Here is a 25187-nt window from a genome sequence, read left to right on the forward strand (position 1 = left end):
GTGATATTTGTTGACATTTTGTTAATCTTGTGGATTAGTGGCCCACATTGCATCTCATTTCTCAATTTAGCTAAATAATCTCAAGCTAACAAGACTATATATATATATATATATATATATATATAAACAGGATTTTGATTTTAAGAATTACATCGGACCCAAATGGTAAATACTCCATTCGTTCCATAATAGGAGTCACATGAATAGAGGTTTGGATCTCCTGCTGTGGCTCCAAGCAAGCAGAGGCTGCTGTTATATACAATCAATTTTTAATAATAAATTATATAATACTCCCTCCGTCCCACTTAAAATGCAACATTTGTGAATCGGCACGGGATTTTATGTAGTGTTGTTTTGTGAGTTGATGAAGAGAGAGTAAAGTAAGAGAGATGAAAAAGTAGAGATAGAGTTGTTTCTATTTTAAGAAACGTTTCATTTTTATTGGGACAACCAAAAAAGGAAAACGTTTCATTTTTAATGGGACAGAGGGAGTATTAAAATATTATATAAAATATTAATTTTCTTTTAAAATTTGTCGTGTGTAACAGTAACCATTGCTGTGCTTGGAGCCATAGCAGGGGATCCTAATCCCATTTAGTGTGAGCACAAATTTTAAGAAATGTAAGAATAGTGAGTTGAAAAAGTTAGTGGAATATGTGATCCACTTTTTTATATTGATTTTATTATAGAATATGAGTGAAGTGAGTTAGTGGAATGTATGACCTATTTGTTATTTATGGTAAAAGTTAAATGTGATTCTTATTGTGGGACAGACCGAAATGCAAAATGAGACTCTTATTATGAGACGAAGGGAGTAGTTTAATATAGTGTATATTCTTTTCTCACTGTAAGAATCCTTCATTTCATGATTTTGCCCTATACCAAACTTATCGACACATTATAAGTGGGTCTATTTTACTTGACATTATGATTTGACTTGGTAAACGAGTATCATGAGTTGAAGGTAGAGATGTATGTTCTTGAGCATATGCAAACTCAAGAATCTCATTCTTGATAATTAATTAGTATTGTTAGTTGTGCATTTTATTTGAAGTTAGCCTTGTTAAACACTTTTTGGATTATCGCAAAAACAAACTCATAAAAGAAGACGAACTATATTATAATTTAACTCAAATAATCACAGTCGGAGTAGGAATTTATTAAATCCAAAAGAAAATAAAGCCTATTAATCCATGTGTAGCTAATCTATATATATCCTCTGTCGTATAGAAATATGCCATATTTTTTTTCCGTCTCTCCTATTAAAAAGTTCAAATCCATTTATAACAACATTTTCCTTTTTCTCCTTTTTAACGCACTTTATTATCTATGGATCCCATCATTCACTACACAAATTTTCAATTATTTTTTTCATTCTTTTACTTTACCAATTATATATTAAAAATTATGCTAACCCTAAATAACCAATATTATGAATTCATATATGCATTCATGCCTTTTATTTTCATACAAATGCCATCTTAGCTTCATGCCTTCATCACTAATCTTGTTTAGGGGAGGGAGCATGAGTAATTTAATTTGTAAGTAACATCTTTATGCATGATTGATCTTTTTATGGACTATCCACATAATAATTGATGGCCGTCCCACATCAGTCCATTATCTAATTATCAAGAATTGCTGGCCAATCAAATAAATAATGTTACTGATGAATGTCTCTATAGTGGAATCTCGGATAAAACACCACTATAAATCTAAAGAAATCTCGGTTCTAGAGTATTTTACATACAAACTTTTAGAATATGATAGTATTTAAGTTTAGGTGTGGAAATGTATTCACAAGTCAAAATGATAGTGATATCAATTATCATGGCAAAGATTAGTGACTGTTTAAGCACTCAATATCTAAATTTGACAATTGTATTATAGTTTATGTGATGTGATTTGCCAAAATAAACACTGTAGCAAAATAGTTTCTTGCGTCCTATTTCAGATTGTTATGCACTTCATTGCTTGTACATTATCGCAAGAGGAAGTGTGAAAGTTATTCATAGTTATTTATTCATCATTTGGTATGTTATAGTAGTAGAATTAGAACAGATAATAACTCAAAAAAAATATGAAATGAAAAAAATAGAATAGATTGACTTGCTAAGTTGTTATAGTTCAAAACTTCAAATCTGTTAGTATCAATTAATCTCAAGTCCAAATTTCAAAACCAAGTAATTCAATTTAAATAGTCTCCTTTTGTCTTTTTAGTCTGGCCCATAACCACATTCTATTTTTGAAAACTTTCACATATTGTACAATACTTCAATTACATTTCTATATCGTACTTTATCAATTTCTATTTAGGCGATGGTGGAAGTATTACAAATGAGATAAGACCGACATGATTAAAGGGAAATCGTTTATTCCAATAATTCAGATATTTAAAGGTCTCCTTTTGTAATTAACAGAGCAGCAATACAATTTATACAAGCAAGTTGAATAGGCAAATTATGGCACCAACAACAGTGACACAGCTAATTATTGTTTCAACACACGCAATTCGACATTGATTTTTTTGGAAGTTAGCTACCTTTTGTTTCTTTCAAACTCTACACAAAATGTTGCTGTCATTAGTTTCTAATACTACTATTCTAAGCACAGCCCAATCTTCACCTGCTTCAAGCAATATTTACTAGTTTCCTCTGCTTCTGTGGGACCAGGCCAACTCTGTGTGTGTGTGTGTAAACTTGGTTCATTTCATATAAAGAATTCCGCAACCAGCTGAGCAAATACTGTCAGCTTCTCGCCACGCCCTCTTCATGCAACCGTTCTATTAGCGTAACACATTGTTGGTTTCTTGTTTTACATGTGATTTTCGAAAGGTGAAAGAGACTACTTAGTAGTCTCTCAAAATCTGTCTTCTATAATACTCATACTATGTAACTGATACTGAACTTCATCTGCTAGTTTCTATGCTTGAATACCGAACTATTTCGAGCTGCATTTATATTCTCTATAACATACAAACAAACATACATACAAAAGGCTCTATTTGATCTGTTACTTGAAGCCAAATCATGAATAGTAGTAGTAATATACCTATAGCCTAAAAATGATTAATCTGCTAATATTGTATGCTTGCCTAAGTAAATCTGATGGCGACAACATATTAAAATAAGCATATATACTTATCTTGCAACGACTCAACGCGCATGAGAACGGTTCATTTGTCCTGGCTAGGCTAGACAAGACATCCTGGCCGACGTGGCCTGCCCTGTTGGTGCTATGTACCCATCATCGATACCTGGGATAAAGAAAAGAACAACTCCCGCTAGTTTATTCATATATAGTACACTACAAGATATAAATATCTCACGGACCACACAGGAGAATTACTAATTTTACAAATAAAAGAGCTTTCTTGGTATACGCATGTTGTTGCCGCAGACAAGTTCAATAAGCATCTAAAATGGCCAACTTATTGAGTTTTCTGTAACTGGGAAAGAACAAAGAATGGTGAGAAACAATTGTGTCAAGCACAAAGCAACAATTAAAATACATAATTTAGCTTAGTGCAGACAGTGCAGTCAGTAGTAAAAAAAATATACTACTGCTGCAACCTTACTCGTAAAACAGGGTGTAGATCTGGAAGGATGAAACTGAAAAATTCAGCTTAAGAGCCTTCTGCATTAATATACATAATCTATAAGGGTCCCTACAGCTCGATTCCACTTAGCATCAAGATATTCCAAGTCGAAAATTGAATTTTAGAGTGATCTCAAATTGAATCATCAATCCCAGTTACCACTATTTAATCTAATGTGTATCATAATCATGAACAGAGTATCATGTCTTCATCTTATACCAGCACAGCTTGAATACAACCATTGGCAAGATCCGGATCATCATGGTGAATATCTATGACCAAAGCATCATCAGAATTTCTCATTTCATTCGTTAGTTCTTCCAGTGCATCATATATATCTAGGGATCTGGGGTGTGAATGGTCGTCTGCGTTAAATGAATGAACGTCGTGGTGCAACTCTATCCAACTCCAACCAGGCACCTTCTTGATGCTCTTATCTCTCATCAGCCTCTTCATGGCAGCCTTCTCGTCCCATTTCTTAAGATGGCCATACATATCAGAGAGAAGAACATAAGTGCAGTGATCTCCGGGGTCGAGTTCCATCAGGTTGTCAGCTACCTGACTCGCCAGTTCTATGTCACCGCACGCCCTACAAGCACCTAAGAATGTTTTCCAAACCATCACATTGGATTCAAAAGGCATATCATCGATCAGTTCCTTTGCCTCCATGAGACGTCCAGCTCTTCCAAGCAAGTCAACTGCACACGCATAATTCTCCATCCGGGCTGGAACTCCATATTCAGATTCCATATTTTTCAACAAGTTCAGACCTTCGTCGACCAAACCAATGTGACTGCACGCAGTTAGAGCAGCAACAAAAGTGATATGATCCAGCTTCACTTGTCGCTGTGTCATGAGGTAAAACAGGTCAAGTGCAACTTTCCCTCGCCCGTGTTGCGCATATGCAAAAATGACCGAGTTCCATGTCACGGAGCTCCCCTTCTGAGAGGCCTCAAAGGATTGGCGAGCATCTTCAATGATCCCACATTTAGAGTACATAAATATCAAAGCACTAGCGACATACTCATTTTCCTCCAGGCCTGATTTCAACACCAGAACATGAACCTGACAGCCCAAATTGAGCGTGGCTAAATCCGAGCAAGATCTCAAGACTGCTGCAAAGGCATATTGGTCGATTTTCAGGTAATTCAGATGCATCTGCTGGAAGAGCCTTATGGCATTTTCACTGGCCCCGTTCTGTGACAAACCGGTCAGAATTGTGTTCCACGATACATGGTCCTTCACGTCTATATGTTCAAAAACTCTCACGGCATCCTCCATGTTTTGACCATCAGATTTCAAATACATAGAAATCAATGCATTAGATACTTGTGTTGTCTGCTCCATTCCCCTCTTTACCACTAGACAATGCAAGGATTTTCCGAGGCTCCATTTTGCATCTCCAGAGCAAGCACTTATAACAGTGGAGCACGTGTAAGCATCCACCGTCAACCTCCCTCTCATCATATCCAAGAAAATAGTGAAGCAACATTCCTCCAGACCATGATCCAAATAAGCCGCTAACATCGAGTTCCATGTCACTAAATCCCGATTCTCTACAGCTGTATCAAACACTTTCTTGGCATCTCCAATGCTTCCACACTCTGCGTACGCAGTTATCGTGGCGTTAAGCACAGTGCTCTCGTACTCCAGCCCCCGTTTCATAATGCTCCCATGTATCTGCCTTGTCAACTCATAAAACTCAGCATCACAGAGCAATGTCAGAATAGGTGCAAACGTTGCATCATCGACTCCAACACTTTCAATCTCCATACACCGAAACAACTCAAGACAACGACGCAGATTTCCGACCTCCGAAAACCCCCCAATCAAAGTATTCCAAGAAACGGTATTCCTCTCCTTCATGTGCCTAAACACCTTATTTGCATCCTCAACTCCACTGCACACGGCGTACATGTGCAGAAGAGCACTAGCAGCATATACATTATCACCAAATCCCATCTTCACAATATCAGCATGAACTTGCCGGCCATACATTAATCCGCCACTTGCTACAATGCCCTTGAGCATGCTGCCAAAAGTATAGGCGTCGAACGGAAAGCCGAGTCCTTTCATAGTTTTCAAGAACTCCCATGAGGTGGAAAAACTCCCGGAATTGACGTAGCCGGAAATCACGGTGTTCCAAGAAGCGGTGTCCCTTTGAGGCATTTCGTCGAACACCTTCAGGGAGGCGTTCAATTCCTTGCATTTTTGGTACCTGCTTATGAGTTTGTTGGAAATGTAGGTGTCTGTGATGAGCGATGATTTGATGGCGTCACAATGAGCCGCCGCAACACTTGATAGATTGAGAGGAGCAGTTTCGCGGAGAAATTGCAGAGCCCTCATTCATGAGCAGATTGGAGCTCCAAATTCTTCAACCATTCAATGGATTCTTTCTCCAACAGTTGCTAATGGTAGTTGATGCGATTTCTGATGCAAATATTTGAAATCGCTACAATCCTAACAGAATTTGGTGTGGTTAACTTAACTGTATTCAATTTATAGGTTTATTGTCCAATTAGAACTGGTTTTTCTAATACTTTCTCCGTTTATTAAAAATAAAAATATTTAGAACTGACGTGAATTTTAATTTGAAATTGATATAATAATAGACAAATAGAATGAAAAAGTATGTTAGTGGCCAATTTTGAAAAGAGAAGATGAAAAAAGGGGTAAATCAAAATAGTGAAAAAAAAAATACTAGAAATGATATTATACACTTAATTAGGTGCTTCTAGGAGTTAGACTTGCAGTACATAGGGGCCATATAGTTCATTCTAAAATAATGGACCTTATTTTCTACTAGCTTTTTCAAACTACATTTTTTAGTACATTTCTTAAAATTTGTGTCTACGTCAAATGTGACTCCTATTATAAGCCGAGGGAGTAGTACATCATTCTATCTAGTAAATTGCATAAAAAAACATCTTATAAAGACTCTCTTAATACTTTTACTATATGAAATTCTAACTCTACCGACCTGTATGCCGAAAATGATCAAATCAAAATATATTCCAGCGTAGTAACTTGAAATTATTAACTTTGTATGATCTATAATCATAGTATAAATACATTTACTAGATAACACCATCCATAACACAGCAGTATTGAATTTATTGTAGTCCTATGAAATAATGAAATGACCTTTTTCACATGAAACGCTAACAATAAATAATAATTACAGTGGTAAATGGTAATAATGGAATCATCTAATTAGGCATCGAACAAGATTGTCGAATCTCGCCCTCATCACCAGTCTTAACCCCAATCATGGTAAGTTTCAAGAAAGAAACTGCCCAATTCTCAAAGAAACCATCTTGACTGTTTGCAAATTCCACTACTTTGCTCCTCGTTCTGTTATCATTTACCAGTGCAGAATCAGACTGGAAAAGCCCCTTGTGCTCCAGCACTATCCTGTAGTACTGGTTGTCGAACTGAAAGGGCGTGCCCGGGTCATTATTCACAGTGATCGAATCATCCCTGGCACCGGCAGGACACATTTTCGTTAGCTGGACCGCGTACTGCCGGTCTAGGGATGAGTCGATCACTGTAACATTACCACTCGGGTCGACCTTGAACCGGTCGTTGAATGAGCTGCAATGCGATTTTCCGATTGTGTGACCCCCTACAAGACACGACATTTAGTCACAAGTAAACATGACAACCGAACGGCCCCATGGTATGATTAAATTAAATTAGTATACCTGAGAGGGTTACAAGGTCATCCATGGACAAACCCTTGACAGAGAAGAGCTTAGCCATCTCATCTAATGTGAAGCTTGTGTCTATAATGTTTGGTCTCACATTTGCAGCTGCTGAAATCCTACCATCTCTCCTACCTGTCGGAATCTGCACACTCGGCCCTCCTGTCTGCAGACGCAAATTTCATCCGAATTCGAACATAAAAAAAAAGCGAATTCAAAACTTGGTTATAGAAAGTATGTACGTACGTATTCAACTGCGTCTCTAGCAGCCAGTGCAAGAATGTCGGCACAAGAAACTGTTCCCGGGCAGAAGATTTCGAGTAATCTCTTTGCTGAGTCTATAACTGCAAATCCGTCAACGGATGCGTTCCCGGGATCGCTTCTGTCCGTCCCATTACCTTGAAGTAGTATGGAAGCATCACAGCCCTGTAAAGATAATGACCATTTGAATCTTGCTATCTCAAGTAGGAAAGAGTGAAGTAGGTGTAACTAGCCTCGATGAAGCAGTCGTGGAAGAGCAAGCGTAGGAGCTTCCCGGGAATTGTGGGATCCAAATCGGAAGCTGATCTGACTGTGTTCTTCACCATGATCTCAGCTGCGGGGCATGAACCTGCGTAGAAACCAACAGAGGGAGCCGAGCAAGAAGAGAATGGAAGGAGGCATAGAGTGATAGAAGACATAAGCATCAACAATTTGTACACACAATCCATTTCTTGCTGAGCTTTCTGCAACCTGCTTTTGGCTGTATTCCCTTAATACAGAAAGAAGTCAGGCGCCATGAGAGGAATAGACTTTGTCTATTTATTACTCCTTATAACTCTGCATTTATTTTGGAGATGGTTGAGGCAGGTTTGGCAAAGTGGGACAGTGACAAATACTCAGTAAATGCTCTTGTTGCATGCATCAATTTCACTCTCTCTCTAGAGAGTGAAATTGAAATTGAAAGAGCTCAGGTAGGTGGGAGTTGGAAGGAAACTGTATATACATTTAGTACAATGTCAGAAAATACATAAATACATCGAGATGATTTTCATATTGCAAATTCAGACCCCAGAGAGCATTGAATCTGAAGGATTCCAGCTTCTGTTTAACTGTTCTACTTTTGTGTTTGGTGAATAAAAATGACTTTAAAATAGTAACCTGCAAATACTTTTCCATGTAAAATACTGCAAACAAACATATTTTATTTAACAGAAACTTCAACCTTGCCTACAGATGTAAAAGCAATACCATACTTTTGCAGCTACTACTTCACATCACAACCTTCTATGACTTCTTATGTAGTTGGTTGTGTTCATTGCAATCACACTCGAGCAGATCTGAATCCCAGCCACAAAAACTGCAGCCGAGAGCAACAACAGCACCCTCGACATCCTCCCTGACGCCAGAATTGCCAAAGCCGTAGAAACAGCAGCAGCAACAGAGAGAGCTTTCTTCCACGCACGACATAACTTCACGACGTTCCTGCACCCCTTGCAGTGGATCACATGCCGGAAGTATCTGTTAGCAGGGTTCGGGGCGTGCATTGATCCAATGCCGCCCTTAGCTGGCTGAGAAGCCGAGAGGCTGGCAGTGAATCCCGCTGGAGCATGCTCGACCAGTGCAGGGTTTTCCGGTAAAGAAACTGTGCTGTGGCCGAAATGGTAAGGCATTCCATGCCCGACTTTGTCCATCCATCTTCGGTACTCTGCAACCCACGTGTCTGATGTCTTCAAGTTGATGTAGAGCTCTCTCGTCGGAGATTTTTCTCTCACAAGAATCTCATTCTGAGAGGAAAGGAACCCCATGTCTTCCTCAAGAATCTTGCTAGCTGTCTGATGCAAGAACCATTGTGGAAGCAGTTTGAACACAAATGAGGGCTTCATCGTGTTCCCAAAGCGAACTATGAGCATAGACTTCCCTTGCCCCGAAGGTCTGCAGAGGAACAGCCCCGTGAAGTAGATCTTCTGGCCCTTCTTGTCAATGACTTGCCGGTTACTCTGAAGTACACAAGGCGCCTCAAACCTCAGAAAGTTTGGGATGTGGTTTGGCAATGATACGTCTCTTTCTCTACCCCACCGGCCGGCAAAGCCTCGCCCTGTCCTTTCAGTCACCTCAAAATACAACGGCCCTGCTTCTTCCCTTTTCGCATTAGAATCTGATCTGTTGTGTGAGATAGGAACATGGGAAGGATCCATGAGGTTCTCTAAAAGGATGGAGTGATCATAGGGGAGCTCGTGGATGGTTGATAAATCTCGAAACCCTGGCCTCTCAAAATTCTCAAACCAAGGGATTTTTGCAGGATTGGGAGGACTCTTACGCGACATCCAGATCCATATCACGCCCTGTGAATCCTTGATTTCGTATGTTCTCACACAAGCTGATGATGGGATCTTTGCGCCTTCTGAGAGCTGTTTAAGAAGGCAACCGTTTTTTAGGAGCATGTATTATAATCTGTGGAAATTGATCTGAACAGAGTGGGAATCAACACGAACCTGTGGTATTTTCACACATTTACCATTGCCTTCGAATTGCCAACCGTGGTACAAACACTCCAATCTACCATCAAATAGCTGACCTTCGGAAAGTTTTGCTAGTCTATACGAACACGAAACGTCACTAATGAAGCTCCATATTATTATGCTAACACATAACACCTTATATCCTTTTACAGGAGAGCACAAAACAGTTGTTGCACAAAGTATACAGCAACCTACATTTTGATCACATCAACAATTTGAACAAAACAATTCAAAAGAATGAAACATGGAAAATAAACCCAGAGCAACTAAGCCAAAATGTGGAAATGTACTAGATTAGTACTCATTAATGATTTCTATTTGCTCCCCAAATTAAGAGCCCTAATTTCAATTTATGATTGAATTGGTACCAAATTTTCTAATATAGCAGAAGCTGAATCTGACCTCAATTATCGATTTAAACAAAAAAAGCAGTATCAAGCCTACCGGTGGGGGCAGCGATCTTCGTAGCACCTGAGCTCGCCGGCGCCGTCTTTAAACAAGACGACCTGCTTGTCGAACACCGTGAGGCCAAGCGGCGCGTCGTCGGGGACGTTTTTGGTGAGATAGAGCGGATACCATTCTTCGCTCCAATCATAACTGACTGTTTCCTTCTGCCTGAGAGTTTCTTCATCGTCAATCACGCTCTGATCGACCTCCGCCGCTGAGATTTCTTCGGCGACTGCGCTCCGTTTCAGCAGTTGATGATAGTGGCTGGGGTTCAAGCGTCGTCGATTGAACAATGCGATGCTTGATTTTGAGAATTTTGGTTGTGGCGATGGAAATGTGATGGTGGGAATCGATTGTAACCGTAAGAGCGCCATTTGCTTCAGCTATCCAAAATTTGGAAGTTTATTTGGTTGAACCAAAACAACCTGATTTGGATAAACACTTTCAAGAAAGGAATGAAAAAAATGAGTCGATTATGTTTATAATATTTTAATTAAATTGAATTTGTAATTTAATTATAATACAAAATTCATTAAATTTCTAAATTTATTAAATCCTAAAACTACTCATTTACAAATAGAAAAATATATAATAGAAATCATAATCATGTGAATAAAGCATGCCCAAATTCGTTATAGAGAGCATTCCTCAGTTTGTTTAAATCAATGAAATGAGGTGATTAAGACTGCTATCATATGCACCATAGTTTATAAGCTAGTATAGTTCGAGTAGAACTTTATTAATTGTCCTAAGCCCAACAATTTTGGGATCACCAGTTTTGTAGGCCCACTAAAGTCATTTCAATTTTTTTTAGTTATATTTAAATATAACTGAGCTATATTCTCTTACTCCAAGTACAGAAATTTACGAAGAAATGGAAAACTTTGATACGTCCACAATGCGTGCATATGTTACGCACATGCATATCATTTAAATTTAGGCAAAACATTTTTTATGATTAGGTTTCTCTACATTTTTTGGTTCATTTGATCCTTGTATCAATATATTTTCTTTAATTAGATCATTTTACAATTGTTTTATTTTATTAAGTCCTTATAATAATTCATTTTTATTTAAGAGATTATTGTACTTTTATTTTTAATCTGGTTGGATATTTATTTAATGGACTTCAAATTTAATAAATTTTTGTTGTGTCATTTCAATTTATTTATTTACTTTTTTCTCATATTTATTGGAATATTGACTCAAGAATAATTAAGAAAATGGAAAACTCATTGATATTGCACGTTATCAAGTTATAAAATTAGCATTTTTCAATGGTTTTGAGACTATAGCAATTGAATTAGTTTTAAGAAAATAAGAAAAAAAAAATTATACACAAGAAAAGTTGATGAAACCAAAAATTGTGTTAGTATAAAGATTCAATCAAAGAACCTTTTACATTAAAATGTATTAGTATAAGTTATTAATGAAAAAAAAAATTGTAAGGGGATTCAATGGGATAAAATGCATTAGTACAAGGGTCTAATGAATCAAAAATTTGTAGAAGGATCTAATGAAATAAAATGTATAAAAATGTATTAGTATAAGGACCCACGGATATATTTTACTTAAATTTTATGAAGGGAAAAATAAAGTTATCTAATTCACACATAAAGTTATTTCTTTTCATTCAAGTGTTTTTTTGGGGTTCTTCAATCAATTGCTGATTAACCAGACCATTAAAAAAGATTTTTATATTAAAAATTAGTACAAAAATGTCAATCGCATTGAAGAGAGAGACTATCCATTTGCGCCACGCTTCCCTCCCAGCATAAAACAAGAAGAAAAGGGGATGTGTGGTTTACATGACTGCATCAGAAGTAAGGGTGAGCAAAAATCGAAATGCGAATATCCGAACCGAACCAAATCAAAATTTTCAAATTAGGTTTGGTTAGGTTTTAAAAATTTAAAATTTTTGGTTTTTCGGTTCGGACAAAAAAAACAGAAAACCGAAAAATCCGAATTATATTTAAATATTATATTATATATTCTATTAATTTAATATATTATATTAATATAATATATTCTATATAATATGTACTATATATATTCTAGTATTAATTTTATTATATATATATATATATTCTATTAGTATATATAAAATAAAATATATATTAAATATATGTTTGTTTTACGGTTTCTCGATTTTTCATATAAATTCGATTTTATTTGTTTAGTTTGGTTTTTGGTTTTTCGGTTTCGGTTTTTCAAATTCGAGTCGATTTGGATTTTAAACTAAATTCAGTTTTTCAGTTTTGATAAGATACCGAACCGAAACCCAAATGTTCACCCCTAATGAGAAGTTTGAACCAGTCAATTTGATATAATTTAATTGTAAGTGTACATTAAAAACAAACATAGACTTTTGCTTAATAGACTGCACGAAATTCAAAACTATTCCTAATCACACTCGAATGCAAGTTGAGCTTATTTTCTTAACCCGAAATCCCACATTTTGTTGATCACAAATCAAAAAATTAAACGAATAATGCTAAATAATTACATTATTATAGTTGTTCACACATTTTCATAATATTTGTTTAGATTTAGGGATGCGATATTTTATTAATTTTAGTAGTCGTATGTTAATGAACAAATTTGAACGAAAAAAATTATTTATATATATATATATATATATATATATATATATATATATATATATAGATTGGGAGGAATACTAAAGAGCCATCTTCTAACGCTTATAGCACCCTAATCTAAAATTGAGACCAAATAAACACCCTTAGATCTCGTTGGAACATATGCAATTGAGATCTCGTTGGAATCCTTATAAAATTATCTTTAATTTGATATATTTTTTTGCGAAAAAATAATTTAAATCGAGAGAGTTACATAAATTTAAAGTTTTAAGATGATTTTAATGAGATGAAATTGACATTAATACCACTTATTTTTATTTAATATTTTTCTTAATTAATAATATAATTGATATGACATTATTTTAACTACTAGATCTACTAATCTAATGGCTAAACTTTAATTTGAATTTAGAATAGCTAATTAGTTAGCGATTGATGCTCACCGAATACTAAATACTCATATTAATTACCAAAAAATGGCGAATTAATTACGAAAAAAGTTTGGGCGCCGACCTAAAATTTTAGCCAGCCATAATTAAGGGGTTGTAGGAAAAAAATTTACACTGACGTATTTGTTATATTTCTGGTATTTAAAAGGTCAGATGGGAATTGGAATTAATTAGTTCAAAATTCATAATAAAATAACAATTAGTTCTCAAATATGTTTTACTGTTGCTAAAATATAAGGAACTTGTCTCTTTTCATATATCTAATCCGCCACTAATTAATTTTGTTTATAAGATTATAGATTTTTTTTAAAGGGATAACATCAAATATCCTCAATTTAAGATTGTGATAATTACGTATTTCTGACTTAATAACACAACTACGCAAACTGTCAAAACAATTAATTGCATATAGTTGCACAAGAACTCCAAGTAATTATTGTTCGTTGAGTCAAATCTAATAGCATAAGGTTAGTATTTATTTAAATTTATACTTAATGTTGAATAAATTTGTTGGATATCTAATAAAAAACTGCAACTCTAGATAGGGTGAGCAAGGTGTGTAATGATTCTAATGTATCAATCTTTCTTCCTTTGTTAAAACAAAATATCAAGTTTTAGTTTTAGTTCTCATTGTCTATATTATTCTTTCTTACTCACATGAAATACTTCCTCCGTCCTCGATTAATGAGGGAGTAGAATGGAAGGAGTATCATATTACAACAAAATTGACAATGAGTTAAAGACGAATACCACAAACTCACAATGCGTATCAATTCATTGTTGAAAGTTCAACGAAGAATATAATAAATAATCACAGAACGTATTAATAATAAGTTACAATATGTCAGTGCACAAAATAACTAAGTTCTTCAAAAACCTTTCTAACTTTCAAAACGACAAAGAATAAAGGAAATACCACTTTTTTATTCTCTGATAAATAAAGAATAAACGATTTTGTTTTCCCCCACGCACTTTTTGCTCTTCATATAAATTTTGTTTTAACTTTAGGGTTGATAGAATAAATGGTTAAAATATATGTAATTCTAGCATTTGATCGATATTTTAAAAAATTGATATTAGACCAGTTTCTCACAAATAAAATACTACTGCTACAGAGAAACGTAGGTACTTTAGAAAATTTAATTATTCATAGTATATATTGCATGTGCTCACTTATTTAAATATTAAAGCAAAAGGCTAAAACCGTACGTGTTCCACGGTCATAAGTTTACTATTGCAATTCAATGGAATAGAATTCTTTGTGAAAAACCCATAAAATACTAGTAGGAGTACTACATAATTATTCATAAACGTTTAGCTATATATAGATGCATAATCGTTCACATATTTCACCCACTATACTCCAACAAACCAATTTGCATAAGAAAGAAAAATGGTGGTTTCTAGTGAATCTGATGCTTACGATTGGGCTAAAGCAGTGAAGGAATTCGACGAGGCGAAATCCGGCGTGAAGGGCCTAGTCGACGCCGGCGTGACGGAGCTGCCGCGCCTCTTCGTGCACCCGGCGGAGCATCTCCTTGACCTTAGCAACCCCACCGAGCCGGAGCTCCCCACCATCGACTTCGCCGGGCCGCGGCGCGAGGTGGTGGAGGCGGTCCGCCGGGCGTCGCAGGAGTGGGGCTTCTTCCGCATGGTCAACCACGGCGTCCCTCGCCAGACGATGGACGCCATGCTCGACGCGGCGCGGCGCTTCCACGAGCAGCCGGCGGAGGAGAAGGCGCCGCTCTACTCCGACGACAGCCGGCGGCGCGTGAGGTTCAGCAGCAACAGCGCGTTAAGGGAGAAGGACGCCGCGTCGTGGAGGGACATCCTGACGTGTGTTTTCAACGACGATGAGATTGATACGGAGCTGATCCCGGAGGCGTGTAGGGCGGAGGTGCTGGAGTATGTGGAGCGGATGATCGAGCTGAGGGAGACGATGGCGGAGGTGATGTCGGAGGCGCTGGGGCTTCCGAGCAACTATTTATCGGAGATGGAGTGTATGAAGAGCGAGGCGATGGCGTGTTTGTATTATCCGGTGTGTCCCGAACCGCGGAAAACCCTTGGGACGCCCAAGCATTCCGACACCACGTTCCTCACCTTGCTTATGCAGGACGACATCGGCGGTCTCCAGATTCTCCATGGCGGTCAATGGGTCAACGTGCCCCCCGTGCCCGGGGCTCTCATTGCCAACATTGGTGATCTCATGCAGGTACGGTCTTACAGAGTACTCACTCCGTCCCGACTAATTAAGATGACACATTGCTTAGCCGACACAGGATTTTAAGAGTTATTGGTTAAAGACTTAAAGTGTTTAATTGGAGAGAGAAAATGTAAGTATAAGTATTAAAATAGAAAGAGAAAGAAAGATAATATTTTAATAGGAGTGATAAAAAGTGGTTGAGTGTATTAATTGAAGAGATAAAGTTTCCAAATGAGGAAATGTGTTATCTTAATTGGGACAAATTAAAAAGAAAAACGTGCCATTTTAAGCGGGACGGAGGGAGTATAACTTATATTTTCCTTGATAACTACCCCCTGTCCCAGATAATTTGTCTTATTTTGACCGAAAGTGAGTTGAAAAAGTTAGTGGAATGTGAGTCCTACTTTTATATATTAGTTTTATAATAAAATGTGAGTATAAATGAGTTAGTGGAATATGAGGTCCACTACAAAAATGTAAAAGTGAAATGAGACAAATTATATGGAACGGACCAAAATGGAAAAATGAGAACAAATTATCTGGGACGGTGGGAGTAACTAATAACATTATTAATGAAAGACAAAGTTTGTTTTGATACGAAAAAGATGTGATCTGATAAACTAATGTTGAATTTTGAAGATAATTAGCAATGACAAGTTCATAAGCGTGGAGCATAGAGTGGTGGCGCAGCCGGTGGGCCCGAGGATATCAGTGGCGTGTTTCTTCACTCCGAGCATGAGTGCGGCGGCAAAGCCATTTGGTCCGATCAAAGAGCTGCTATCCGATGAGAATCCGGCTATATACAAGAAGTTTATGTTCAGAGACTACTGCCAATACTACAAGATGAAAGGCCAAGATGTTCCCTCAGCTTTGCCTCATTACAAGATCTGATTTTCATATGATATTGCATAAGAATTTCTCTTTGATTTAAAAATATTGGTTCACTTCCTACTATGGTTTCTTTATAGTTTTTTCAAGACAATTTCTTAATCTCCATGCCCAAAAATTATGTCTCAATTTACTATTATGTACTCCAGAATTTATTTAAATTAAGTCAATGAAATCAATTGTTTTATATATGTATATGCTGAGTATTCACCAAGGAATCAAATCAATCATTGAAATTAGGGGAGCTATAAGAGCACTCCCAATGCTCTCCCTAAAAACTCCCTTATTTCTCCCTAACTCCTGCCACATCAGCACCAAAATTTATCCCCAGTTTTTAGCCAACTTTTAGCCAACTGCTCCAATGGTTTCTCCCTTATTTCTCCTTTATTTTTCCCTAACTCAACATTTCATTTTTACATCATCATTTTTAATATTATTTAATTTTCCCTACAAATGTGTTTAATAAATAGATTTATAATGAACAATTCGTCGTTGTATTAATCATTGGAAAATATAATACAACGAGAAAAAAAAACTACAAATAAAAAACTAAGAGGGAGGGGCGTCCGGCGGGAGGCCCATCAGGATCTTCATATTTTGGATGGTCGACCAGAGGGACTGCTTCTCTTCTGGGGTTCCGCCGCCGGTGAAGTACAGCGTGTAAAGCTGCGTCAGATTGGCGACATTGGCAGAGAGCTTGGCTTGTTGTATGAACTGGGGTTCCGACTGGGCATCCGACGATGCGCCCTTCCCCTTCCGCCTCCCCTTCGCCTTCTTCGCTCCCACAGGGCGCTCGTGCGGACCATCCCCAGTCAAGTCGATGGGGGTCGCGCTTCCCTCACTCTCCGCACCGCTAAGTCGCGAGCGCACCGATTTCCCGTGCAGCGCGGTGTGCATCCCCGTCCGGAATTTGGGGAGATCCTTCAGCCTATCATAGATGTTCCAATACTTGAAGCCCTTCGACAAGAACTGGCCATTATACCTCTGCATGACCTCATCTCGGACCATGTGCTCGTTCTGGCCACTCGTCATGTTCGTCATCAAGTTAGAGTATATACCGTTGAAGTGGCCGCAGTCCCTCATGAGGCGCTCCCAATGCTGGCGGATTGCCTCGCTGCCATGGTCCTTAATCGAGGCAGTCTTGTTGCTCGTGTACTTCTCCGCAACCCGCTCCCAGAACACAAGCTCAGTCTGGTAGTTGCTGCGCTCCGAGTCTTGCGTCGTGTCCGCCCAGCAGTTGGCTATAAGCTCGGAATCTTCCAGAGTGTAAGTAGTCCTTACCCGCTTCGGCTTCTCATCGGAAGCCGTATCAGTCGCAGCCGTCGACGCCGGCGCCGGGGCCTTCCCCTTCCTGCTCCTGGAAGGCGGCTTGGCGGGCGTTTCTTCCACCTCGTAGTGGTCCGTGCTGAGTGTTGGATCCGTTGTGTACGTCGCGTCCTGAGATCCTTCGTCGTCTGGGGTGGATCCAGGGGTGTCGAACAACGATGTGACTATCTGGGGGCGATACACATCGTCGGCTGGAGAGGGCATGCTGAGGGCAGACTGGAAGTACGGAGAAAGTCTGCGCACCGGATGAGTCTGCAATGGGGACGGACCCGCATACGGATATTGGCCGGGAGGAGAACCCATCGACAACAACGAGTTCATCCACTGCTGATTTGCTTCATCAGTGGGAAATTGCGTACTCGGCTCTTTGCCCTTACCTTTTCGGGAATTTTTCCTACTTGAACTCATAATTTTGAAGATTGAAGATTGAGATAATGTGATTGAAAAATTGAGAGAGAGAATGAAGATTGTGTGTGATGAATGGAGGAGGAATTATATATAGTGTAGGAGTTAGCCGTTGGTTGCAAAAAAAAAAAAAAAAAAAAAAAAAAAAAATTATCGCCGAAAATCGCTGAATCGCGCCTACAGTGGGCGCCGATGGATTCGGCGATAAATCGGAGATGAATCGGGAGTTGGCGATAAATCGGTAGAATTAACGCCGAATTATCGCCGAATTCACTCCAACGCCCGGCGAAAATCCGGCGATTTTCGGCGATTTTTCGCCGACCCTAACGCCTAAACCATTGGGAGTGCCCTAATCAAGGAAGGAGGATAAGTGAATATATGGAAGGGATAAGGATTGATATAGAATTAAATAGGAATATCTTCTTCCTTATTTTACATAGTATTCTTGTCCTATACAATGATATGTAATGTACACGAAATTATACACACAAAAATACAAAATCAATTCTCCCATACGTTTGTCTACAATGCTTCGCAATACCAACTCCGCTTCTCTCTATTACCATCTTTAAGAGTATAGATTAGTTGATAACTTGATATACTCATAATCTATTTACATTACGTAACCATCTCAAGTTGCATAAAAAACGTAGTACATTCTTTCAACTCCATCGATCAATTTCCCTTTAGGAAATAGCCACGGATCAAATCTCGTCTGCTCAAGGGCGTCGTTCTTCGTCGCAAAATTGCAGCAACGGTTAGTTCTTATGTTTGTGTTTATTAAAAATGTATGTCCAGTTTACATATGCATAAAGGTTGTAGTTTTTAGGCTGTATTTGCTTTTAATTTCGTCTATATTTTGAAAAAGAGACTGGTTCGGGGATATGGAAGAATGTGAGACAAGAAATTCCACCCCATGTGAATAATCATCATATTTCCAGAAAAGATGAAAGAGGAGGTAAAATTGTTTAAAACAAATTTATCACCATGACGGAAAAAATATTACTACTAGAGAAAATGTCGTGTACATGCATAAATTTAAATGTCGATATCTAGTCACTGGAACTACAGGTAAATCGAAGTTTAATATATGTTCCGGAAATATTGATGGCTTCGAGCTGCAACCAATCGATAAGATTCGTTACAGATTTTACTAAAAAATTTACCATTTCATAGAAATTAGAGAATCAACCCCTGCCAAAATTATTATTGGGTTACACTTTTTTGTATTTCATCATATCATCACCATGTATTGGAGGTGAAATATCTTATTAATTAATTAATTGAACTGTTTTTTGTCATCTTAAATTTGTGAATTAAAAAGTATCGGTATCTTGAACAGATAAGATATGGGCTAGAAACGCCATGGTAAGCGAGACTTCCTCGCCTGGATGCTCGGTTCTTTATCGAGCATTACAACGCAGATGAAGAATTGATCGGCGATTCAATTTACAAGTAATTAGTTTTATGTGTTTTTGTGCTTAAGTTTTATGATAGTACGAGTTAAATAGTGTAACTCATGACTAATTGACCAAACTCGTTATTACTACACGCTTAATGACATAAGAAAGAATACATGTCTTGAGCTTGCAAAATAAGATTACAACACATGTCAAGAACAACATCAATTAACTGGAATGGAACCATATACAAAAGTGTGCACAAATTTCATATCTCATTAGTTGTAGCTAAAATAAATATTTGTATTTTGATCATTATCATTTGCCGCAAGCTGTTGGATGTCCGATGTGTGTAGCGTTTAAAGGCTTTGCCGACCGAGCCCATCTGGCTGCTGCCGGAAGTATTCTTCTTGAGCCGTCGTGTGAGATATTTGCTGTGCGTAGGAATTTATTCATGCACGTCCTAAACCGGCCACTGAATACACCAGCCCCCATTGTGGCTCGCCAGTGAGTAATCCTCAACGGGCCATGCCATGACAACTTCTCGTTCTAGGTGCAGGTACCTTCTGGTTCAGGAACCAGATGAGGATGCATATAGATAACAAAAGGTACATAGATAAAAAAAATTACATTTAAAAAGGTACATAGATAAAAAAAAATTACATTTAAAAAGGTACATAATAAAGAAAAAAAAATTATTGCCGTGCAATCCCCCGTGCCCACAACTCTTCAATTATATCCTTTTGGAGTTGAATATGAGCATCCACTTGACGCATGTTGGCAAATTCCTTGAGGTTACTTAACCCGAAATCCCACATCTTGTTGATGACAGATTAAAAAATTAAAAGAATAATGCTAAATAAGGAGTACATTATTATAGTTGTTCACACATTTTTATAAAAGATAATAAATGCAAAATCTGAAAATAATATATTGATTAGTATTTTGTAAGATAATATTTAAAATTTTGACCCATTAATAAATTATTAAAATAGAATAATTAAAGAATGCGAAAATAAAATAATATTCGTGATAATTAATTAGAATTAGTGGAAGAAGATAAGTATGCATATAAAAGTTTTTAAATATTCATAAGAGTTATTTTTTGTATATATTACTAAAATAACTTGGTGTGTTACAAGTTATAATGTGGCAAACTAGTTTAATTAAAATTCTAATTGCAGTTGGCAACGTATAAAAGGCTGATTAAAGCTAATATCTAAGTTTTAGGTGCTAGTTTTAGGCTGGGGCTACCGACAGGCCATAGATCAGGGATGCGATATTTTATCAACTTTAGAAGTAGGATGTTACTAATAAACAAATTTGAACGAATAATTTCTTTTATATATATAAATTGGGAGGAATACTAAATACAACCTAAATACTCGATATTAATTACGAAAAAAAGGCGAATTAATTACGAAAAAAATTGGGCGCCGACCTAAAAATTTAGTCAGCCATAATTAAGGGGGGTTGTAGCAAAAAAAATTTACTCTGACGTGTTTATTATATTTGTCGTGTTTAAAGGGTCAGATGAGAATTGGAAATTAATTAGTTCAAAATTCATAATCAAATAACAATTATTTCTCAATATGTTTTATTGCTGCTTAAATATAAGGAAAATGTCTTTTCATATATCTAATCCCCCACTAATTAATTCTGTTTACAAGATTATAGATCTTTTTTTGAAGGGATAAGTGGATAACATCAAATATCCTCTATTTAAGATTGTGATAATTACTAATAACACAACTACGCAAACTGTCAAAACAATTAATTGCAAATAGTTGCACAAGTCAAGAACTCCAAGTAATTATTGTTCGTTGAGTCAAATCTAATAGCATAAGGTTAGTTAAACAAACTAGTATAGGAGAGTATATAAAATACCATGCTAAAAAACAAAGAAATTTATTTTACTCAGGCTCTTTATCAGCAAGCCGATGTTAAAACTCTATAAAGCTCATGAACTTAAATTCAGTAACACTCAAATTAATTAACAACGAACTCTTGAGTTTAACCTCACTATTTTCATTTCCCCAAATAAAAAAATTGAATAGAATTGTTATGCTAGCGTGTTAATTTGAGTAGATTAAACCACTTTAATAATTGCAATAGCAATTGCATATTAATCCCTAGAATGCTATAAGCAGGAATCCATGTTAACTATAATTAATTGATATACTCATAATCTATTTACATCACATAACCATCTCAAGTTGCATAAAAAATGTACATTCTTTCAACTGGACCGATCAATTCCCCTTTAGGAAATAGCCACGGATCAATCTCATCCGCTCAAGGGCGTCGTCTTTCGTCGCAAAATCGCAGTAACGGTGAGTTCTTGTTTGTGTGTGTATTCAAGAATGTATGCCCAATTTATAAATACATAAAGGCTGTAGTTATTAGGTTGTATTTGTGTGTGTTATTTATAAGTAAGTTGGCACATGTTATGAGTTTGAGCTACTTCAATTATTTGACGTGCAATATTTGCTTTTAATTTCGACTATATTTTGAAAAGAGAATGGTTCATGGATATGGAAGAATGTGAGACAAGAAATTCCACCCCATGTGGATAATCGTCGTATTTTCAGAAAAGATGCAAGAGGAGGTAAAATTATTTAAAACAAATTAATAACCATGTCGTACATACATTAATTTAACTCTCGGAATCACTGCAACCGCAGGTAAATTGAAGTTTAATGTATGTTCCGGAAATATTGATAGCTTCGAGTTGCAACCAATCAACAAGGTTCGTTACAGTTTTTACTCAAAATTTTACCATTTTTGGGAAATCAGAGAATCAATCCTGTCAAAACAATTATTGGGTGTTTTTTTGTATTTCATCATATATACCATTAGGGATGTCAATTGGGCAAATCCGCTCGGGTTCGGGCCAATCCACTCGGGTTGTCGGGCTATTGGGTGCGGGTTATTTGGGCTGTGAATTTCTCGGGTTATAAATTTTCGGCCCTAGCCCTAAATCTTCGGGTTTCGAGCTAATCCACGGGCTATTCGGGTCAATAGTAATCTTATATGTTACTTTCTATGCAATCCAATATTCATAATTATTAAAAAACAAATTGTCGCAAATAGTAAAGTATTATCAAAGTGATTAAGAGAAATAAAATAATAGCAATTGAAAATTGAAACAAAATATATAAACATATCGTTTAGTTAATAGCATACATGAATCATACTACAAGTAAATGGAAATAATGCATTTCATATAATCTTAACTTTCAATTTGTCTTAACTTTCAATTTGAGAGAGAAGACATAATTACCATATATTCTTCATATCATAGTTGTATTTAATATTGATATTACCAAATGTACTTCATATAAGTATATAATCCAAAATTTTAATTATATTTTTATTTTTATATTAAATGCTCAATCCGTGGGCTAACCCGCAACCCACCCGGGCCAGCCCGTATAACCCACCGACCCGAACGGGTTAGCCCATGTAGCCCGCTTCTGAATATGGGTTGCGATTTTCCGTCCCTAACCCTATGATTTTACCGGGTAATTTGGGTCGACCCGTGGGTTTCGGGCTAGATTGACATCCCTATATACCATCATCACCATGCATGCATGTATTGGAGGTGAAAGATCTTGGTACTACTATTTAATTAATTGAATTGCTTATTTTCGTTGTCTTAAATTTGTGAATTAAAAAGCATCGATATCTTGAACAGATAAGATATGGGCTAGAAACGCCATGGTATGCGAGACTTCCTCGCCTGGATGCTCGATTCTTTATCGAGCATTACAATGCAGATGAAGTACTGATCGGCTATTCAATTTACAAGTAATCAGTTTTATGTGTTTTTGTGGTTAAGTTTTATGATAGTACGAGTTAAATAGTGTAACTCATGACTAATTGACCAAACTCTTTATTACTACAGGCTAAATGACATAAAAAAGAACACCTATCTCGAACTTGCAAAATCAGATTACAACACATGTCAAGAACAACATCAAATAGAATGGAACCATTTACAAAAGTATGTGTACAAATTGATCAAATTTCATTAGTAGTACTAGTAGCTAAAAATAATTTTAGTATTATCATCATTAATTCATTATCATATGATTAATTTGATTAGATGGTATGAAGATTGCAACCTTGAGGAGTTCGGGATAAGCAGAAAGAACATTCTAGAAGCCCATTTTTTCGTGGTCGCGAGCATATCTGAGGCGGAGAGATCGGGAGAGAGACTAGCTTGGGTTAAATCTCAAATTCTAGCTGAAATTCTTTCAACTTATTACTTCATTAAGCAACGTGATCAGTTTAAGGATCAGGACACTGAATTTTCTACAGCATTCAGCACCAAAATCCATGTTAAAGGAAAAGGGTATGCATTTTCATAATTAATTTGATTTATGGAAGATATTTTATTTTGCTATGAAATTTACTTGTGCATGAGGAATCCAGTTACAAGAATGTACAACGGATTATAACCATACTCTTTGAAGCCCTAACACAAATGAAGGAAATTGCTCGAAATGCACAAGAAGGAATCGATGGAGATGTTAGCGACGACCTACTGCATGAGGCGGTGAGTTCATCTACACGAATCAGCCATCATGTGCATGTAGGGGTGTAGCTAGAAAATTCTCTTGGAAAAGACAAAAATACATTTAGTGTCGGGGCATTTTTCCTTTCTAGCCAATTTAAAGGCTGGCTATGCCCCTATGTGCATGCATATACATACATACAACGCATATGTTTTTTTCATTTTGGATTATCTACGTAAATTAGTCTCTTTCTATTTTCGATAAGTTTCTCTTTGTAATTAATGAGATGAACCATGTTTTCACCGACAATACTTCAACCATAATGTTTCTCTACATCTCTTATATTTACATACCAATTTTGCATTAAAACTTGTGTTGTGTACTACTAAAACTATTAGTAGTGGACGAAGGGAGTGTATGAGATGAGTTTTATTGTGTTATTTGATGTGACAATTTGGTCCTTAGATTTTTTATTTACACACAGTGGGGAGGATGGTTAAAGAAGCTTGGTGAAGGAACAGGAGAAGAAATTCCAGAAGTAGAAGTGATAGTAAGGACTATAAATGTTTGTGGTGGCCATATTCTCTCCAAAGAGGTTTTATCTCACCATGAATACGAGACTCTCTCCCAACTCACTAATCAACTTTGCCACCACCTTCTCAAGCTTGAAAATCACAAGGTAAAATTAAATATCATAGGTATGATAATAGTTCAATTTATTAGAGAGTTTTATTAATTACATAAATGCCCGATGAATGCGTAGCTGTAGACTGATAGAAATTCATTAGGTTTCATCCCAGATTCAATTTATACAGTGATTTCAGTTATCACTTTGCATCGATATAGATATAGTAATTAATTCTTGTTTCATTTATCAACACAGACTATTGACGAGGAAATCAAAAAGGAAATGGAGCTACTGGTGCAATTAGTGATGCAGGACTCATCCAACGGCATAAGTAAAGCCACGAAACAAATGTTTTTGATGGTCGCAAAAACATTTTATCACAAGGCTTATTTTTCTGCTCAAGAAATTGAACACCACATATCAAGAATACTGTTCGAGCAGGTTGTGTAATTGGCTCTAAATTCAAGCCAAACTAGCTTTAAATAATAAATTGAATAATTTCGGATCTACTTATGCAA

The 25187-nt window shown here is 36.8% G+C and overlaps 5 protein-coding genes across 6 annotated transcripts; 2 read left to right on the top strand and 3 right to left on the bottom strand.

The window, feature by feature from the left end:
- Positions 1-3608: 3608 nt before the first annotated feature.
- Positions 3609-6154, bottom strand: LOC125200436 (Pentatricopeptide repeat (PPR) superfamily protein). The gene has a single exon (XM_048098078.2). It carries the CDS (start codon positions 5942-5944, stop codon positions 3812-3814), a length of 2133 nt encoding a protein of 710 aa, XP_047954035.1. The 5' UTR covers positions 5945-6154; the 3' UTR covers positions 3609-3811.
- A 467-nt stretch (positions 6155-6621) lies between these two features.
- Positions 6622-8116, bottom strand: LOC125200438 (peroxidase 18-like). Its single transcript, XM_048098082.2, has 4 exons — positions 7797-8116; positions 7549-7728; positions 7303-7468; positions 6622-7223 (listed from the first exon to the last, which is right to left on the bottom strand). The coding sequence occupies exons 1-4, from the start codon at positions 8010-8012 to the stop codon at positions 6808-6810; spliced, it is 978 nt and encodes a 325-aa protein (XP_047954039.2). The 5' UTR covers positions 8013-8116; the 3' UTR covers positions 6622-6807.
- Positions 8117-8466: 350 nt separating this feature from the next.
- On the bottom strand, positions 8467-10685 carry LOC125197869 (protein TIC 55, chloroplastic-like). 2 transcript variants are annotated; one of them, XM_048096387.2, is made up of 3 exons: positions 10248-10685; positions 9777-9879; positions 8467-9692 (listed from the first exon to the last, which is right to left on the bottom strand). In XM_048096387.2, the coding sequence occupies exons 1-3, from the start codon at positions 10622-10624 to the stop codon at positions 8559-8561; spliced, it is 1614 nt and encodes a 537-aa protein (XP_047952344.1). In that variant the 5' UTR covers positions 10625-10685; the 3' UTR covers positions 8467-8558. The 2 variants fall into 2 exon arrangements, with proteins under 2 accessions (XP_047952344.1, XP_047952345.1); XM_048096388.2 differs by having other exon boundaries at positions 9777-9994; positions 10248-10571.
- Positions 10686-14590: 3905 nt separating this feature from the next.
- Positions 14591-16498, top strand: LOC125216578 (1-aminocyclopropane-1-carboxylate oxidase homolog 1-like). The gene is made up of 2 exons (XM_048118331.2): positions 14591-15511; positions 16142-16498. Exons 1-2 carry the CDS (start codon positions 14693-14695, stop codon positions 16391-16393), a joined length of 1071 nt encoding a protein of 356 aa, XP_047974288.2. The 5' UTR covers positions 14591-14692; the 3' UTR covers positions 16394-16498.
- A 5228-nt stretch (positions 16499-21726) lies between these two features.
- Positions 21727-25187, top strand: LOC125210202 (probably inactive copalyl diphosphate synthase 3-like). The gene is made up of 9 exons (XM_048109772.2): positions 21727-21854; positions 22040-22129; positions 22206-22270; positions 23219-23331; positions 23429-23527; positions 23630-23878; positions 23959-24082; positions 24526-24720; positions 24925-25187. The coding sequence occupies exons 1-9, from the start codon at positions 21749-21751 to the stop codon at positions 25117-25119; spliced, it is 1236 nt and encodes a 411-aa protein (XP_047965729.1). The 5' UTR covers positions 21727-21748; the 3' UTR covers positions 25120-25187.

The sequence above is a fragment of the Salvia hispanica genome, chromosome 3 (genome assembly GCF_029641045.1).
Source record: "Salvia hispanica isolate PSC_SH4W2 chromosome 3, Shi_PSC_v1, whole genome shotgun sequence".
Taxonomy (NCBI): domain Eukaryota; kingdom Viridiplantae; phylum Streptophyta; class Magnoliopsida; order Lamiales; family Lamiaceae; genus Salvia; species Salvia hispanica.

Excerpts from the sequence above, each read along its gene's own strand:
- LOC125216578 (XM_048118331.2), top strand. The coding sequence starts at position 14,693 with ATGGTGGTTTCTAGTGAATCTGATGCTTACGATTGGGCTAAAGCAGTG. Across the intron at positions 15,512-16,141 it reads ACATTGGTGATCTCATGCAG|ATAATTAGCAATGACAAGTT; the intron begins GTACGGTCTTAC and ends TGAATTTTGAAG.
- LOC125210202 (XM_048109772.2), top strand. The coding sequence starts at position 21,749 with ATGTACATTCTTTCAACTGGACCGATCAATTCCCCTTTAGGAAATAGC. Across the intron at positions 22,271-23,218 it reads AGTTGCAACCAATCAACAAG|ATAAGATATGGGCTAGAAAC; the intron begins GTTCGTTACAGT and ends TATCTTGAACAG. Across the intron at positions 23,528-23,629 it reads GAATGGAACCATTTACAAAA|ATGGTATGAAGATTGCAACC; the intron begins GTATGTGTACAA and ends TAATTTGATTAG.
- LOC125200436 (XM_048098078.2), bottom strand. The coding sequence starts at position 5,944 with ATGAGGGCTCTGCAATTTCTCCGCGAAACTGCTCCTCTCAATCTATCA.
- LOC125200438 (XM_048098082.2), bottom strand. The coding sequence starts at position 8,012 with ATGGATTGTGTGTACAAATTGTTGATGCTTATGTCTTCTATCACTCTA. Across the intron at positions 7,729-7,796 it reads TCCACGACTGCTTCATCGAG|GGCTGTGATGCTTCCATACT; the intron begins GCTAGTTACACC and ends TTATCTTTACAG. Across the intron at positions 7,224-7,302 it reads TGACCTTGTAACCCTCTCAG|GGGGTCACACAATCGGAAAA; the intron begins GTATACTAATTT and ends CGTGTCTTGTAG.
- LOC125197869 (XM_048096387.2), bottom strand. The coding sequence starts at position 10,624 with ATGGCGCTCTTACGGTTACAATCGATTCCCACCATCACATTTCCATCG. Across the intron at positions 9,880-10,247 it reads GAAGATCGCTGCCCCCACCG|ACTAGCAAAACTTTCCGAAG; the intron begins GTAGGCTTGATA and ends GTGTTCGTATAG. Across the intron at positions 9,693-9,776 it reads AATGTGTGAAAATACCACAG|CTCTCAGAAGGCGCAAAGAT; the intron begins GTTCGTGTTGAT and ends CTTCTTAAACAG.